Source organism: Battus philenor, unplaced genomic scaffold (assembly GCF_028537555.1).
Source record: "Battus philenor isolate CCGP_79_NKW_IND1 unplaced genomic scaffold, ilBatPhil1.0.hap1 SCAF_5, whole genome shotgun sequence".
In the NCBI taxonomy this organism is placed as follows: Eukaryota; Metazoa; Arthropoda; class Insecta; order Lepidoptera; family Papilionidae; genus Battus; species Battus philenor.
In genome coordinates, this window is record NW_027181715.1 from 4,852,251 (window position 1) to 4,871,203 (window position 18,953).

Genomic DNA, 18,953 nt, shown 5'->3' on the forward strand with positions numbered 1-18,953 from the left:
AACTTTTTTGGTGTAATATAGTTGATACATTTGTTCATATTAATAATGAATATTTTAATACATGTAATATACATGTAATATACAAAAATTAAAAAAAAAATATTGGAATTTTTAGTAGGAAGTGTATATACTAAATTTTTACTAATATTTCATCTAGTAGGTGCAGTTTACAATGCCGTTGTTACTTATTTTACGCTCTATTCAAGAAAATACATAGGACATATCTCGCTGTGAAGAGAATAATCAAGCTGTTATATAATCTAAGCACTTTTAATTAAACACGGAAATATCTCTAGTCTATTAAATGTCAATTTAGGTTGACCTTTTATTTATTATATTATTTATAATAAATATCCCATATTTTTTTAAATAAAGATACAGAAACACAAGCCGCTACGTGCACTGACGATACTACGTCGCCTTCTCAATAGTAGACCTCGCCAGGTAACTTAAAGAAACTGGAAATAGTTATTTATTGTTTGTTGATAACTTGAATGAACAAAGTAAACCTACCGTGAAAGGTTTCTGTGTAATACGCTGGATTAGAGATTTATAACGCTTCGTATAAAGTGTTAAATGTTTAATAATAAATCCTACTATATACTACTGTGTTGGATTAATTTCTACATTACTTTATCGTAAATGAAAAATATTAAATACTAATAAAAATTAATTATTGATAGTCTAAGATTCTCTTTTAAGATATAAAAAATACGTTATAGTTTTTTTTATGTTCTCATGAGCCTATACACAACAATATTACATTAATGCACTCTGGAAAAAATGATTCAACAAACTTTAATTTTAACACAAGTTCGTAAACAATTTTAGCACTTTTTAGAATAACCACGAATCACTATCACTCTATTTAACAAATATCACATTTACACTACTTATCACTTTATTTTCTTATAAAATCGAACTGAAATTACTGAATGAAACGCGCGTTATTCCACAGAGAAACGCACCACGGCCACCGGACTAGCCGGATTCAAGTTGAGTAACTTTGTTGACAAGCGAGAGGCGAACTCGCGCCGCCATATTTAAAAACATCGGGTCACATCGCCATGCTTCGTATACACTCGGACGCAGTGGCATACCGTGTGTAAGTAAAGCATACGAACAAGTCATTTAAATCATAAGTTTATCTCAAAACTACGTTTCAGCTTATTTGTTTCTTACAAATATTTATTTAAACTCTGAGAAAATTTCTTATAGAACTTATATGATTTTAGATGTTTCTATACTAGAATAGTGTCCAAGAAAGTTTACAAGTTATTAATAGAGAACAATGATGTCAAAACCTGTTAGCTCTTTTAGTATTTATAAAAAATAAAAGAGCCAACGTTGCATAACGATAAGAAAAACATTAATAAAAAAATAATAACAGTTCCTTACACTTGTAGATAGTAAATAAATGTTTTTTATTTCCGTCATGTAAACACACGTGTTGTGTCTTGACTGAGCAAGAAATTTCAAACTAGAACAAAACAATAACGGCGTTAGGTTATGTACTTCTTATATAGATATGAGCTTCACTTATAATCTTGCTTTTCTACTTTCACTCTATCAACTCCCATAGCATTTCGTTTCATCGAATGCTAATGTGGCACTAGCATTGAACGCATTTTATTATTTTAAATAACGTAATAATACTTTGCCTTCAAGTTCCTAAACAGCGATTCGTTTAAAAATATAAATATTATTTTAGTTGTAGTTGTATATACAATCAAATTACTACCAGTGCAATACTACGTTACTAATATTTATCTTTCTAGAACATCTCACTCTCCATACTAACATATGATTAAATTAGTGAGTCCTTAGTTTAGTCCGCCGATTAATGCAATAAATAGACTTTAACTGTGGCCAGTATCTGTTTCCAACTTGTAATAGAATTCCTAATAGGCATCGTGTTGATACTGCAATAAGTATAAATTTTATCCCACAGCATAAAACACAAAAATATTTATTAATCTTTTTTATTTAATAAAGGAAACATTAATATCAGAATCAATAAATTATTAACTAGAAATAACTGAACTTATTGCAAACTGTTTTAAAATAAACTTCAATGACGTCGTATATTACAAAACACTACTTAGTTGGTCAGTCGTCACCCAGAGGGCATGAAAACGAAACCGAGGTAAGTACGTACTGTTATGAACTATTTCAAATACTTTTTATATTTCAACCAATTCCATTTTAATTTCATAGTTTCAATTTAAATACAGCATACCAAAATTCAATGAGTTTATCCGTGCATCATAGTGTAAACAGATTTTTTTTAATATTGGGTAAAGGGTAGATAATCGAGACATCTAAATAAGAATAACATTGCGAAACAACGTAGTACTATTATTATATATTAGTATATTCGCTTTTGGTGTTATATTATACAATACATACAGTAATTTATACACATATCGAGTAATACAACGAATACCTTATTTAATTAGACATATTCTAAATCATTATGTATACATTAACAAACATTACATTTATAACATTTTCGGTATATTACGTTAGTTATACAATGACTAAATGATAATTTTTTTAAAACTGTACAACGCATTCTTGTGACAAGTAGAGAAACTACTGAAGACGAACGAATTTACAGTTGACGAACAGATGGCGTTGTTGTCATTTAAGTTTCTTTAAAATCGAGCATTGCAATGGGAAACATTTACCATTTTCTGTAGTAATATTAATGATTTGATTATAAAACATTTAAGTGCCGTTAAAAGTCACATTGAACATTTCTTTGCACACATTTAATACTGTTAAAAACATAGACAAAACAACATAGCTAGTTGTTAAAATTGCAATTAGCAATTTCTGTTAGCAATTTACACGCGGACCTACCATTTCCTGTGTACGGCACACATTTCACATACGATAAAACAAGCGTGTGGTTATAGTAGCAACTTCGCTGTTTTTATTTACAAATCGTGTTAAATTCACAATTTTATAAATCGAGGCCAGTATTTAAATGAATGAAGAAAATATGTCTTCATGTGCAGATGTGAATGACAAACAGCTTTATAAATAGAATTCCAAGAGTGCAATGCACGGGACAAATCAAAACATCTTTGTCGTGAAAACAAATTAGGTTCGCTACTGGTAAAATATTTTAGCTTTTCTTTAAGCTAACTACTTATTATTCTGTGGTAAAATAGAGATAAGATAGAATATCTAGATCTATCATTTTACCTGAAAATCTACTACTATTTATAGTTATATAATTTAGTAAAACATGTTTTTTGGGCTTTTTATGACAATAATAATTTCTCATAATTCTTACACACATCGCCCACACGCTCTTTGATTCGATCATATATAGTCCAGTTAACTCATGACATTACGTACATATCAAAAGATTTAATTGCCGAATCAAATAGATATACTAAAATACCAGAATAAATAAAAATCATTTGTTAGTCGGCGTATCAGGCCTGAAATCAAATCGAGTTTCATTTAAATATTTAATACCCTTTTACTATTTGCAACTAGTAAATGAAATCATTGGTAAATAAATATCTATTGTACAAGTAAAGAATGGAAAACAATTAACGAATTCTTATGAGTTCACCGGTGACCTCATGTATGAACGGGCTCTATTGAGCTAAACGAAAATTTTATTGAAGCAATATGCTTGACAATTAGACAACAAGCCGCTCAGCTTCGCGTAACGTGATGAACTAATACAATGCTGTAACATCTTCATATTATATCACCTTTGCTACGAAAAAATTAGACTGATTAAGAAAAACTTAGGTCGAGAATATTTTTGTTTTTATATTTGTCTAAAGAATAGCGGGGAAAAGACTCGTAGGTAAATAGAACGTGGTGTGATACGTTGACCACAAAGTTATAGAGTTTAATGTACGCAGGCTTCCGACTATAATGGTAGACGGGGACAAAAACTAGTCGCTCGCAAACGAGGCGGCATGCCAAAGATCCCTCAACGATTGACGCTATCAGCGTTAGTGGAACTGGGAACGGATGATAATAATTATATTTACGACCTGATTACTGACATTATGCTACTCTTTCATCACAAATCTAATTGTATTATTAACTCGAACGAAACGCTTGATTAGAGTCTCGTCGCAAACGAGATTATGTTTTCTTGATTCCTGTTATTGACTATAAAACGATGTTACGGGACTTCTCCGTTAGCCGAGCGCAAGCGAAAAATCGTGCACAGTACGCATTTATAATAAACCAGACATTGTTTTGACATTCGTTCAATGGAATAATCGTTAAAATGAATAAGTTTTAATAAATGATTAGAGTAACTAAATTTGGGAAATTGTACATTATATCAAAGCAGTTTCCGACATTTAAATAAAGACAGAAATTTCGTAGGAAGTACAGTAGCAGTTATTTATATCTTTCACTAATTGTTAAATTAAAAAATGAAGATCAATCACCTGTATCTGTTTGATATTCAGCAGCCTTAAATAATTTTGTTCAAAGTTAAATATCTGCTATCTTAGAACATCTGCAGGTTCGTACAATATAACTTCAATGACAACTCTGCATCGAAAAGTTAGGTCAGGTTTTGACGAATTTTCAGGTAGGTATTTAGGAGTAGCGTGAACTGTGTATACCCTGGGACGGGCAAGAAAAAAAGAACTTTGACAAGAAAATAACTTCCTTATAGTGTCTCCGGAATCTCTTTCCTACCGCGCAGATGACAACCACCAAGTGGATGTATGGATTACATTGACCATATTTTTATTGTGATGGCAAGTGGTTAAACCCTACATAATTAATTAGAATAGTAGATAAATATTTATTAAAGTGCTGACATTAAAATTTTAAATTAATGTTATGCAACTTGTGATGCCTTTTTACCATAAGTATCAATTTTTGTTTTTCCAAATTTAATTCACATATAAAAACATAAACAACTTATAATTTCATAGAATTCATATTTCATAAGCTGACTTCTCACCATGTGGTCCAAATTATTATTATGACTAAGATTAACCGATCGTGTTAAAAAATATGTAAAAATAGCTGCATTTTTTATTTCATTAGGTTAGCTACCTGAGATATAACTCGATTATAAGTTGACATTGAGTTATGGACCATTTTCAGAAGTACGTTTCAGAAAATAATTTTTGATGTAAATGTTTTCAAACAATAAAGTAAATTTAGAAGGCGGCGATGACACAAAAGTTTTAGGTTTTCTTTTATTTGGAGAAGACCACAATATTACTTTTTGTGTTCGTACGAGGTCATTTTTCAGATAGGCTTAATGATCACTTAAAGGTTTCACAAACCAAAACACAAAATTTGTCTGTCAAATAAACACAGCGGAATAGTGTTTTTATTCCAACTGATAGTATACGCCCCCGATTATTCCTAGAAAAATATATTTAGACTTGCAAAGCCTAACGAATTGTAAATACAAAACCTAACCCCCAATTACCTACCAATAACCCCCAAATTAACTACCAATGAAATATCGTAAAATATCTTTAGATACTTTAGAGCTTAAATATCGTTTGTAAAAACGTGCCAACGCTGATTATAAACTAACAATGCTATTGTGTGTGGCCATGGCACTACAAAGCGGAACGGAAGCTTGGCGCTGTACGAAAAGGGTTGATTTGAAAGAGACAGGAACACAGGAAGCGGATGTGAGGTTGCGCCTGCGCAGCGTTCCGCGCGATACAGGTGTGTTGCGCAGAGAATCAATTAACTTAATACGTGACATAAACGTATAAAAGATTCTTGTTTGTAATTAAAAAAAAGAAAAAGTAAGTGTTATTACATTTTTTGCCAATATTTATCAGATATAATAATTTATATCTTTTATTTTTGTAAATCATATGATGATATTTAATTTCGATAGTTATGTAAATAAACTGCAGAAGGGTCAGGATAAAAAGTATTACTTACATACGAATATTCGAAGTAGTCATGTCAGAATTCAATCAATGACTATTGTTACTTGTATTATATTATAGACTGATCTTATACAGTCACAATATGTTATACAAGAATATCTGTATTGTTAACTTTAAAAAACTTGTCGTGGTATTACATTCTGATTTTTCTCCACAACTATAAGTAAAACAAAGCAGAGTAGAGTCAAAAAAAAAAAAATGAATACAAGTCATGTTAAAAGTTCAAATGTTGAATAATTGATTTTTATTTATATAATTATATTGAAAAGGTGATTTTAAACACGGTTTCAATATTTGTTATTATAAGATGATGAAATGACATTTTTTAAATGGTAACTAAATATGTATAAATGCTTCCAATAATTGTATGTCGTTAACTCACAGAAAAAAAGCTTGAAAATCAAGAACTATTGAAGTATTTGCCTTCATTGGTATAGATTATATAACTGTTATTTTTCCATTGAAATCACTATGACTCAAACATGGAATTTCGTAATGTAGAGTCACATTCAAGTTAACTTTCGCACGAAATTTTCGAGACCGATAAACGAACAAGAAATTCAATGATAAAAATGCACCCACGCCAGCATAGTACAAGATAAACTTAAAACGTGACTGGAATAATTACCAACACGTGGATGTTGTAATCGTTGATACAGAGATTTTAAATCAGCGGAGGTGTAACGTATCCGGCGCTACGTGACTCACTAGATGAGCAGAAATGTAAATTGTTACGGCAATGTCAAGACCACGTTAGCTAGAGATATGATTGATATTTACAATAATAATTTATCAATAAGAACTGCGTTTTTCACACCAAATTTATATGATAATGATTTATCTTTTTATGGGAAAGGATATGTATATGTCAAACAGATATCCACCACGTGTTGATTATTTGCAAAATGGTGGGACAGTGACGTCACGGATTTTGAGTTTTAAACCTCCGATCGATTAAAATGGCTCTATTTAAACTACTTATAGTATAACTCCACAAAAGAAATCCAGTCTTGTTAAATGGCATTCCCGATGCGACTAATTAACAGGTTTTAATAAAATTAAATTGTCGAACTTTTTTGTTTAAAATAAATTCATTGTTTGTGCGTCTAATGACATGTGTTGTGAAATCTGATATTAAATTGCAAAACATTACGGATTCATTGAAAATATTACCGTATATTTAAAACAAATTATTGTAACATCGTATAAGACCATACTTAACTTCGTAGGTCAAAACAACGTTCTGTGAAATACTAAGAACAAGACATGATAATTTGTACTGAGTATGGCTTCGCAATACGACCTGTAAGAGTAAACCGCCTGTTGTATAACAGTTCTTACGAGTAATAGATTGAAACTAGTAAGGTTAACACATAATATGTGTACGTGTGTCCTGAGCACATTACGGTAGATGTTGCCATTTTGCGGTTGTGGTGGCGTTGACAGTTAGAACTGCCCACGTCTGACCATGGCACCAATGCACGCGATAACATTTTGATTAATTCAATGCATACTTTCAAGAGCATCAACACAAGAAGGAATAAATCAATCTTAATAAATAAAATTAACCAAAAGTGATTTGTAGTTTTTCGTGTTGTGTACTATTCATTACACAATTTCGCACATACACATATTACGTATATAAATCAAGAAGGGTGAATACCTCTGTTCAGCTGTGGTCGTCTTACGGCTTAAGTGATAATAATGATGATTATAAATTTCATGGAATTAAAACTATGTCCAAATCTTAAATTTGCATGCCCTAAATTTGAATTCCAGAAAAAAACAATGCATTCAACGCTTGACCATTTTCCAAGATTGAATTGTTTATAGCGGTCTTGTCTCTTAATAAGACTTTATACCTACAATCCGCTAGCGAACTTATTGCACACACCTCTCATTGCAATGTAGGCGGAACGAGGACGTATACATTTGTACAGCATTTTCTATTTAAAAACAAATAGCGATGCCGTAATCACTTTAAAAATTATATCGTTATTGCTAAATAACACGTTTAAGATATTAAAATTGATTTAGAGTAATAGCAAATACAAACCCTCAATATCATCCTGTGAGGTTTCGAAGTCCGCTAGCGTGATGTTGGAGAGGTCTTCGACGTACACCTGCGGCTGCCTGTTAAGGGTGTGGCGGCCACCAAGCGAGTGGTAGCAATTCTCTTCCTCATCGACCGCTTCTTCGGTCGACGAGCCCTTGAGACACGAGTGGAAGCTCCGGGAGAGGCGACGCTCCGTGCTCATCCTCACACATTCCCGGAACAAACCACTGCTTCAAACACCACTCACACTTTTTATCGCGTAATTATTTTTCCTCACTTTTTCACCACATCCGTGCGTAACACGACACCAACACTCGAGATCACCTTAAGTCACGTCGTTGTATTAAAATAACAACACTAATTCGCACGGTAAAATCATCGTCTATCTCAGTTTTTAATTTTCAATTTATATAACTGTAATAATAAATTGTAAATAAATAAACGAGGTAGTTGAAGCTATGAACTGTTACTTAGTACAAAAAAAAATGCGTATCGTAAACATTACAAAATACAGAATCAGTAATTAATTTTGACCTTTTTGACTATAGTAATGAAGATGAAGCGAAAAAAGCTAAAAAACCGGTCGTGTTGAGGCATGCGTTGAAATGATTGCGACATACTCACGGAAGACCAAAAAACTCGACACTGCAACCAGTATTACACGTTGCGACAGTGCCATGAAAAGCATAAGGAGCATGGAAACAATCGCGCGGGTTCAACGCACTTCGAACAGAGGACTACTGCCACATTCGGCTAATGAATGGCTGGCGAAGAAAAAGGAAAACGTCGGTGTTATATCTTAGCGCGACTCGCGAGCGGTAACGTGATGCTTACTTGTGTCGTGTTTCAATCAACTCAATTACTTCTCTTGTTTGAAACTACTGAAATCTAATTTTTTTTTATTAGACACTAATAGATTTTTAAATTTGTTGATGATAGCTACATTAGCAGCTCAAAAACAAATTTGAAAATATGACATAAGTCAACTTATTTAAGAATCGTAGATTCAATTCGTCTTGGTAACGGAACAGAATTTATTTACAAAATTGTATTAAATTTAATCCGGAACAGGCTTTACATGTGCACATAATTGTATTAGGAGACAAAATTATACGTTGCCGGATGCGATGAACAAATTTCATAGAATTTTATCGTCACTATTTCTTATAAAGTTTTAATGTTTATGCGTTTTTCGTAAATTAAATCCCACCGCCATGTTAAAAACCTTTTAAAATTGTTAACAATCAAGGCGCATAGAGCAAGTTACAAGGAAGTACTTCGATACATCACAAGCGCAGCAACAAAGGTGCGGTTTACTGAGACTATCCGAACACCTCTCGCTTCCTAATGAGGCTGCACGCGTGACCTTACTGCATGAACACGGCTAAATTATTTATTTACTTGTCATCATAAAATCGTGTTCTGCCTCCCCTGAATCAAAAGTGGTATCAGGAACTATGGGATATGACTAGCAATCTATACAACCCAAACCATAACTATTAATTAAATATGTTTCCTAATAAGTTGCATAAATCAGGCTTCTGGGAAAAAATATTAATTAATTAATAATGCCTAAATATAACCTAAATACATAATTACGTAAACAGGCGACGCCTTAATTTCTTCTGTATGAATAAAATCTGATTGTATAATTCAATTGCTTCGAATCAAAACATCATTCATCTTTTCAGCCGTAAGACGTCCACGCCGGACATAAGGCGTAACCCAGATAACGAATTGGGTAACTCTTTAAAAATGTTTAGATATGTAATTTAAAAAAAGAACTACATTGAGCGCCAGAAATCAATAAGAAATTGTAAGTTGATTTAGAACATGCACATTGTTGTTAACTAATTATTTTCGGTTGAACATGAGACGTTTATAGGCCGTTGACTATCTACATACTTTTAATTCAATAAACATATGTAAATGCAAACATGAAGTGATAAACCCAAAACAATGAACCGGATAAGAAAAGTAGCTACGTAAGAGTGTTCATAGAATGTTCACGTAATTTAAAACAAAAACTTGAATCTAGGAAGAGGTAATACATTCAAAATTAATTATCTCCGTGCATAGTTCATGCGTTGGCAAAAAAGTGAAATTCACAAACGAGCCATTGTCTCAATGGAAAGTTCGCTGTGAGCGTCAGAACAGAATTATAAGGAGAGAATTGCGGAATTACCTAAACAGCATAATATTTTTTGTACACATCTATACTACAAATAACGTTGACACGAAACGCCATAAAGTATAAAAAAAACTATCGTTTTTCATGATCTCGTTACGTAACACTAAAGATAAAAATGATTGGCGCTTTGTCTGGCCAAATAGAAAAATAGAGTTCATCTTGGACAAATACGTTTTTTTATTTCGAGTATACTAAAAAGCTAGAAATTATTTTTGTTTTGTACGTGACATTACTTTATAGTTGAAAAGAACACTAGTTCTTGGGAAGTTGAAATTATTTAAAAAACCACTATCGTTTTCTTTTACTCGACTCATTATTTTTTTTATCTACACTCTAATGTAGCAGCCTCGTACCATAAAAACATAGGTAACATAGTGACGAAGCGGCCTTGGTTAGCGCTAACTGTATGGCTTGGGTAGACAATGCACTAAAGAAAATTCAAGTACTTCCGATACACTCGTTTATCTTACGTTCATATATATATATATAAAACTGTGGGAAAAGATAACATGGGATGTTGGCCACAATAACAAAAGAAAAAAGCATAAGCTGCCGTAGAACTATTATAAGATTATCTATTATATAAATAATTCAGATGAATAACAGATAACGGTGTAACCAATGATGTTACATTGTTTAATAAAGTTATTTTTAGTTCAGAATATTTAAATATTAAAAATATATTATTACAAACAAAGCGATTGTTACGCGCTAGTTTCGTTAAAGAGTTCAAGGTGCAGTCGAAGGCTACGCCAAGGAGATCCTTCAACTGGAACGGATGTTACTGGTTGTTATATTTAGCTGTATCTCCAGACAATAGCAGACCTCTAAATTTTATTGTAAATAATCATCTATTACATTTCTTTAAAAATAAATATACAAAAATATTTGTGTGTTTGGTAGTTATATGAAGGGAGGTAAGAAATGTAAATATATAATAATAATTCGATTTGGTGTATCAGTCAAAAGTGTTGACCAATTTTTTTTTCTATTCATGTTACGCATTTAGTATAGGAGTACTGATATCCAATCGTTAATTAAATTGCGAAAACATATCGCTTAATTAACCAGCTAATTCTTTATAATCTCGAAGTTTGTAGTTTAGGAGGAGCTTAAATGTTTTTGATTTATTTTTGTAAATATTATCTGCTATGTATAAAAATTAAAAATAATGCAATATAAAAATAAAAAGTTTTAATTTTCAGGTTATGACAGAAAAATTTAAAGTAAATTGCATATTGCGAAGTTTCTTGCCTTAAAGTTTTCTAGTGTACGTCAAGTCGTTGAACCTACTTTAGAAACAATTTCTCAGTATTTAAACAGGATAAATTAAATTAAAATTAAATCCTTTTTTGAGTTACATAAATTATCAACGTTACGTTACATTACGCATTTTGTTGCATAAGTGATCCAATAACCTTCTCCTGACATAGCCTATACCTTTACAAAATCTTATTCATTCTGTTAAACAGGGAAACATATCTTTACTTAAACTTGATAATATTGTATATAAATGAGAAGAAATGTAAAATAATTCATAATATGTACGTGATCAGGAATACATTTGTGACGCAAGAACATGGTTTTTATAATGAGAGCGCGGACGAAGGTTGGCAAGCAGCCAGCGGCCACTGGCCAGAGCTTTCCGTCACGACACTGATATTTTCCCAAGATACACCGGTAAGAGTTTAAACCAAGGGATCCAGAATCGCGAGCCAGAGGGACGTCAAGGAAAAATATAGTTTATTGCAACTTTTATGAAATGTATTGTATGATTGCAATAAAATGAAATCGTGTTTATACAGTCATTAGGTTTTCTTATTCTTACAACTAGCTGCATGTAGTGTGTGCAGTACTAGGATGTAATTTCATAAAATCCTTTCTCGGTAATTTTTAACATGACAAAAAAATACTGTGGCCAAATTTTAAACAGTATGTGCTATAAATAGATTATGTATAATTAAATGTGCATTTATTATCGTCCCCTAAACCCTTATTAGATATAATTTCATAAAATTCTTCTTGTCTGACCTCTGCGGAAAGAATATTCCTATTCAAATTCCAAGTTTAAACATTATAGTTCCTGAGATAATGTATAGTACACAGGTGAAAATTTCATATATACTCCACACACATATTTACTGCATAAATAACGCTTTTGGAACAAATTGATTGCGACAGTATTTCTGTCCTCTTTCTACTTTTTAGGCTATAAATCGACATAAATGAAATACATGAAAATTACCATTTTTCTTTATTGTATCTAAATAATCACTATACTATTATAAAAGCGCTTTGTCAATGAGAATAAATTGTAAGGTTCTTTGTACTGCTTATAAGCCCGCTTGCATCCTTTTGTCAAGCAAAAGACAGCTATGTTAAGAGGTCGCAACAACCTACAGCGCCGCGTTTCTTTGTGCTTTGATACCTAAAAGAAACAACTTTAAATAGTCCGTCCGAGCAAATAAATGCATCCGCCAAAGACAAGCGCTGACATGCTAACTAATGACGTGGCAGGTATAAATCATGTTCATAATGGTGAGCCTCGGCGAAGACGCTTGGAGGAAGCAGTCGATTTGCGACGGATATGGCCATTGGGACATGTGGAGCGGCTAGCAACATGCGTAATCAACTATTTTGAGAATCACCTCTCACAATGTTGGAAATTTCTTGAACAATGTTATGACGAGAAGTACACGACAAAGTTTTTTCGATCTGGTCTATATACTTATATAAATCTGACGTATATCCATTAATAGTTATTATAATATAATTAAAACTATTAACGAATGTCTCACACTAGGAAAATCGAATTGGTAATATCATTTTGAAAGAATTGATTACATTTTATTCCACTGCGTTTATTTTTAAACATCCGTTAATATTGTTATTAAAAATTTCTAAATTATAGTTTTTCTTAAAAAAATTGATTAAATAAAGTTATCATATAAGCGAATCGTAGATAGTTTGTTCAGTCTTTTGTACATAATACTATGTATGACCATTTTTTAATAAACGGCTAGAACTGCACACCAAAAAAACACGAAAACATATATTATACTTTTGTAACAAATAGGATATAATTTGATAGCAAATAAACTAAAATTAAAAAAAAAACGGAACACAGCATGAATGAATGTATAAGAAAGAAATCGACTATTTTAACTGCGCGTACGATCTTCACTCTCCAAGATACATATTCTGTAAAAACGCTTGTAATCTAACATTATTTTAATAGTAACAGTTTCGCTAACACAAACAAAATACCAGTCATACGCAGGTGCTAAACTCCAGATGGCGTTTAATTAATTGAATAGATAGTTCTTTTTTAAACTTCAGTTTAAGAGGTATATTCCGTATAAAAATAAAAAATAAGAACAATAACGAACACAACCGGCTCCCTGTGGAATCCTTTAACTTTTATTTAACATCTGCTTAATGTACGATACAACACTAACAAGGGCTATATATTTATTTGGAATATTTTAGTATTAAAGTCAGCATGTTGTCAACATAAATAAACATACGTTTTATTCACACCGAGAACGGGTCGAAATAGACCAACACCAAAATAAACCCACGCGTCAAGCGCCGTATGGGAAACCGCGAACGCACTGCACCACACTAGGATTGTCTTATAAACGAGAGCGAACAGATGACACAAGCACCCACTCTTGCGCTAACTCATCTCTAGTTTCGTGCGTTAGAGGTGAAGCGCGTGACAGCCGTCAATCGTCACTCGTAGGCAGACCTACACTGAGCGGCGGCTCGAGGCGCGCACGCACGCCTGCGTCTACCATGCCGAACCGTTTATTTATTTACTATTCAGTTTTAAAATTCGAACGTGCTCCAATAGCAAGCGCAGATGGTTTTACTTCACGCGTTAGTGCACAAAAGATAACTTCACGTGATAAGGACATTGTGTCTCACCGTCTGTATTTGCACATCTCAATTACAATAGTACATTTTTAATGGTCACAAATTTTTAAATTAAATAACTTTGTGTATTAAATAGTAATATTAATTATTTCATAATAAATCATTGGAAGTGAAAGTGTTAATGTTGGCTGGATGCAGACGTAACAGTCGGGCACAAAACGGACGTTCGAAAACCTGTTAAAAGTAGTCGAGCACTTTTACTCTCCATTTTAGAAAATGTCAGGTAGACGAGGTGAGGTAGCGCGGGCGCAACGAACTCGTGGCTGGATGCAGCACAGCACTTGTGTAATTATTTTAAGCCCGCTAGACGAGGTCGGATAAACAAGAGACCGGCTGGAATGTCGACCGCATGCTTAAGGATAGTTTCATACTGTCATGGAACGCCATCTGTGATGACACCGCGACGTCTATTGTGAGTGAAAATATCATTGTTTCAAACACGTACTTAGTTTAGTCGACATAGCGTAGATGTGGTACAGTGATCTACACAAAAAAGTTTTCAACATTTCAGGAACCAAACTATGGTCGTAATTCCATAGGTAAAAAAACTCACGATAATGCTATCATTATTAAACATAGATAAAGCTAGAAACATAGATAGAACTCAAATGGACTGATTTCGTTTTGGAGTAGGAACAAGAGAACACAAAGAATTAAATCGACTAACAATATCATAATGTAATTTAAAAAACAATATTAAACATTTGGTTAACTTCAAAAAACACGTGTTACGAAATCATAGTTTTTATCATAGATAACAAAAAGTACGCAAATTTTTTAAACATTTTGGTATGTTTGATATGGGCTTATATTCAGTCAGAATCCAAGTTTAAATGTTTAGATGGTCAAATTATTAACTATATCAAAACAAATTCACAGATCGAATACTATTTTCCCACCGCAATTGCTTATACGATAAAGCTAACGATAAGTCGTATTAATCGATTCCATAACATGCACCGTGTAACGTAAGACGTGAGAAACAAATAAAACACGTTTCAGTACCAGATATAATGGAGGTATGTCAGTGGTTCAGTAGAAGTCGACCTTGGCGATTGCGGTTATCTCATATGTACATTACATCTTGTTTCGATTCACGGACGCGAAACGTATGTACTATATATACTGCATATTTACTTACTTTTTACACAAGATATAAAATAACGATAAATATTATATCTACTAATAAAATGTATACTACGAAATAACTATATAATATCATATCATTTATCACGTGTAATTAATTTTCACTATTATCACTTTAGATCCACTTTTACAATATGTCTTGTGAATAGACACAAACGCTTCTACTAACTAATTTTTTAAAAACCAAAAATTAAGATTGAAACTAAAATTGAAATCCAAATTTTTTTCTAATGTTATTTATTAAGATGTTTACTTTATTATAAAAGTGTACATAAAGATAATTTTAACATTTGTAAACTTTCTAACAGGTGTATTTTACACCTGTCTATAGTTTTGAAATAAAATATTATGACCATTAAAACGATACAAGCTGAAATTGCTGTTTATTTTTAAATTACCTAAATGCCAGCCTGTAACACAAAATCATAACACAAAATTTACTTCAAATAATAACCATTTGCATAATAATGTTTAATTTTAAAATAGAATATCGTATTTACCTTATTCGATATCTCTTTAATGACATTTAAAGTAATGATGGAATAACGTTATATTGTGTATTAATAGGCAATTGGTAGCTATAATACTGATCGACAATAATTACGCGCTGCTAGCTTGACGGGAGTGTAGGAGACGCTGGGGCGGCAGTGGGCGGCTGGTCTTGGCACGCAGACTTCTCTTGCGCAAAAGAGGCCAAGCTACAGGAACACGGTTCACTCGGCGCGCATTATTCCGCAATGTTATAGAATTAATTTTAGCTTTTTGTTACACTGCAATTACTTAATTGATATGCAGACACGTTATTATAATTAACCGATAAAAGAGAAATTATGTTTCACTATTTCTCACTGTTTACGTGTACATGTTTTTGCTTAGCACTACAAAAAAATAAATTACAATATTAAAAGATATAAAGAAAATAGCGGTAGACAGGCTTCCCAACTGACAGGAAGTGATCAGTGTCGCTTATGGACACCAGTAACGGTAAACATTGCAGGTTTGTGTCGTATACTAATATATGTGATACTACTTTCACGTGTTAGTGAGATTACTTTTCTTTTCCTGAGTATAGTATTTTAGGCTAAAATTAATAGTGTGAGAAAACGCGATATATGTTACGTATACATCTATCTACACGGGTTAAATAGGTTTAAAAGCTTTAAAGGAGCGAATGTATTAGAGCTCACGGGTGGGCAAGCTCTTTGATTATTCGAGTCATTTTTCGAATTTTGGATTTTTTTCGAGCCACAATTGAATACGTTTTTGAAACAAGCAAAATAATGTTTTTTTTTAATCACATTTATTGAAATTATTTAAACAAAAATACAAAACATGTGTATCGAAGTTAGTTAATAAAGGCACACGTATATGACAGCACTCCTAATAATACTTAAGATGCCGGCAAAAAAATTATGATCGGTATTTGGGTTTCGCTTATTTCGTGATGGAATAATAATAATAATAATTCACACCAGTATTTTATTTCGATTTCCGAGGAGCTGACATGGGTTATATAAATTTAAATATTGAAATAATTCGACAAACAATCGGAGCCAAAAATAATTGTTCATAGAGCCGCATGTGCGACATGCGGCTTGCGAGCCGCAGTTTGGCCACCCCTGGTATAGCTCATTTGCTGTTTATTAATGTATAGTACACCCTTATCAGAATTCGAAGGTTTTGAGATATAATAAATAACGTAATAATAATATAGGAAGAAAAAACGGTAACAAGATTCGAATAACTAGATATTAAAATTAATTATCTTTAACTATCTGTCCCAGCAGGCTTTATACTACCAGAAGTCATTGGCTGCCGCATTCTAATAGAAAATTTAAAATAATGTAATATATCAGACTGATCACTTTATAAAGTATGATTGGAAATTATAAAAAAAAAAACCTCTAAGCCTTTTTGCTAACAAATGAGTTATGTTTTATCATTTTAAGCAACAAATCAACGTGTATAAGATATTTTTAACTATCACAATGAATCTGGAACTTAAGGGCTTGAAATTTGGTAGATGTATAGGTAAGCCAAGAACAGATTTACGAAAGTCCATTCGCAAGAGGATTGAGGGGTTATTCATTGTGATCGTGAAACGGGAAAGGGGCAGTTAATACAAAATATAAATTTGAGAATGACAACCGTCGCGTCTGTTACTTAAGTCATAAAATAACTTTATTACTCTATTCTCCTAATTTCATTAACTACTTTGAAAAAAAAAAAACAAGATATGCGTACCTCGCTAAGATGGATTTTTACGACTAAATTACTAGTAATCTAAAAAAAGCTACGTTAATGTTCAATATTGGAATATAAACAATAATAAAATAAACGTTTTTTTTTTAAAAAAGTTTCAAAACAAATGGCTAGGACTAATAAATATCTAGGTTAAATAACCGATTGTATCTTAAAAGATATTCATAATATAAGATTTATGTACAAAAACTACCTAGATTTTTGAAAGGATGTAAAAAACTGTTACAATCTAAAACAAATCATTGCCGACATCACAGTTGCAGCAAGTCGAAAGTGATTACGGTTGATTGGCATCGATATTGCTTAGCGTATATATAAAGTATCGATTTTCATGAATTAATATCGTTATAAATTTTTACCGATTTTAGTTAAAGGATTAAGTTACGGCCAGGTGGTTACAAAAGTTATTGACTTTAACTTTTGACGTTATTACTGCGTACACTTGTATTAATTACACCAGCTAAGGTCGGCGGAAAGCGCCGGATGCAGATTGCTTCCAACCCGTTCTGCTAAAAATCCATAGATTTTTAAGCGTGGCCTACGGCGAAAAATTCGTAGCAACTAAAAAAAAACTATTAATACATTTGAATAAAGTACGAAAATAATTGTGTCACACCACGATTGCCTAGGTGTAAATTAATTTTATAAAGTTTTAATCAAGCAAAAATCTTATCCTTTTTTTAGCTTTTAAATACGTATTTTAATTTGCGGTTTTTAACTCTGAGTTTTAATGTTAGTACAGGGTGTTTGGTTATAGATCAAAAAGCTTAAAAGGAGTGAACGAATAGCTCATTTGCTAACAATTAATGTATGGTACGCTTTTTCCGAAAATCAATGATTTCAGAAATAATAGAGCTATTTTTAATCATTCTGTATAATTCCTTTCACTATTCAACATTTTACTTTACTAATATATTAGTAAAGTAAATTGTTGAATAGTGAAAAAAAAAATAACTAAAAAATAACAAACAAAAAGTATGATAAAAAAATCTAGGTCACGAAATTCCAATAACGAATATAATTAAAGAAAAGCTATAGAGAACGCAAATAAAACGAAACCTGTGGAAGAAAGCTCGAATATGAGAATAAATAAACTTTCGTTAAACAGATGTGCGCCGGTCGCGTGCGTGGAGAGCGTGGATTGCGTGGCGTGCGGACAACTGCATTCTTATGACTGACAGTGAAAATGACGTCTCACAGACAACATTACGAGATAACTATAATAGCACGAAAAGAACAAATCACTCAAATGTGACAGTTATCTCTTTGTTATATAAATAAAAAGAAAAAGTTTGAACACAAAGCGTGAAGAAATAAATTATAAATAAAATAGTAACTGAAAACTAAACTCTCTATGGTTCTCTATCTATCTTCTCGTAAATTAACTCTACATGGACCAATAAAACCTCTGAAGCGTCTTTCAACTTTTAGATGT

General features: G+C 32.2%; 1 protein-coding gene across 4 annotated transcripts in view; it reads right to left on the bottom strand.

Annotated features, from left to right (window-relative positions):
- Positions 1–18,953, bottom strand: part of raskol (Ras GTPase-activating protein raskol) — a 167,262-nt gene that overhangs the window by 34,655 nt on the left and 113,654 nt on the right. Inside the window, exon 1 of one of the 4 annotated variants that reach the window (XM_068772164.1) lies at positions 7,981–8,382. The exons of 2 other annotated variants lie outside the window; for them this stretch is intronic. In XM_068772164.1, the coding sequence (XP_068628265.1) occupies positions 7,981–8,182 (202 nt within the window). In that variant the 5' untranslated portion in view covers positions 8,183–8,382. Of the gene's footprint in view, positions 1–797; positions 984–7,980; positions 8,383–18,953 lie in introns of those variants that run through there. One more of the 4 variants, XM_068772159.1, reaches the window with a different exon arrangement.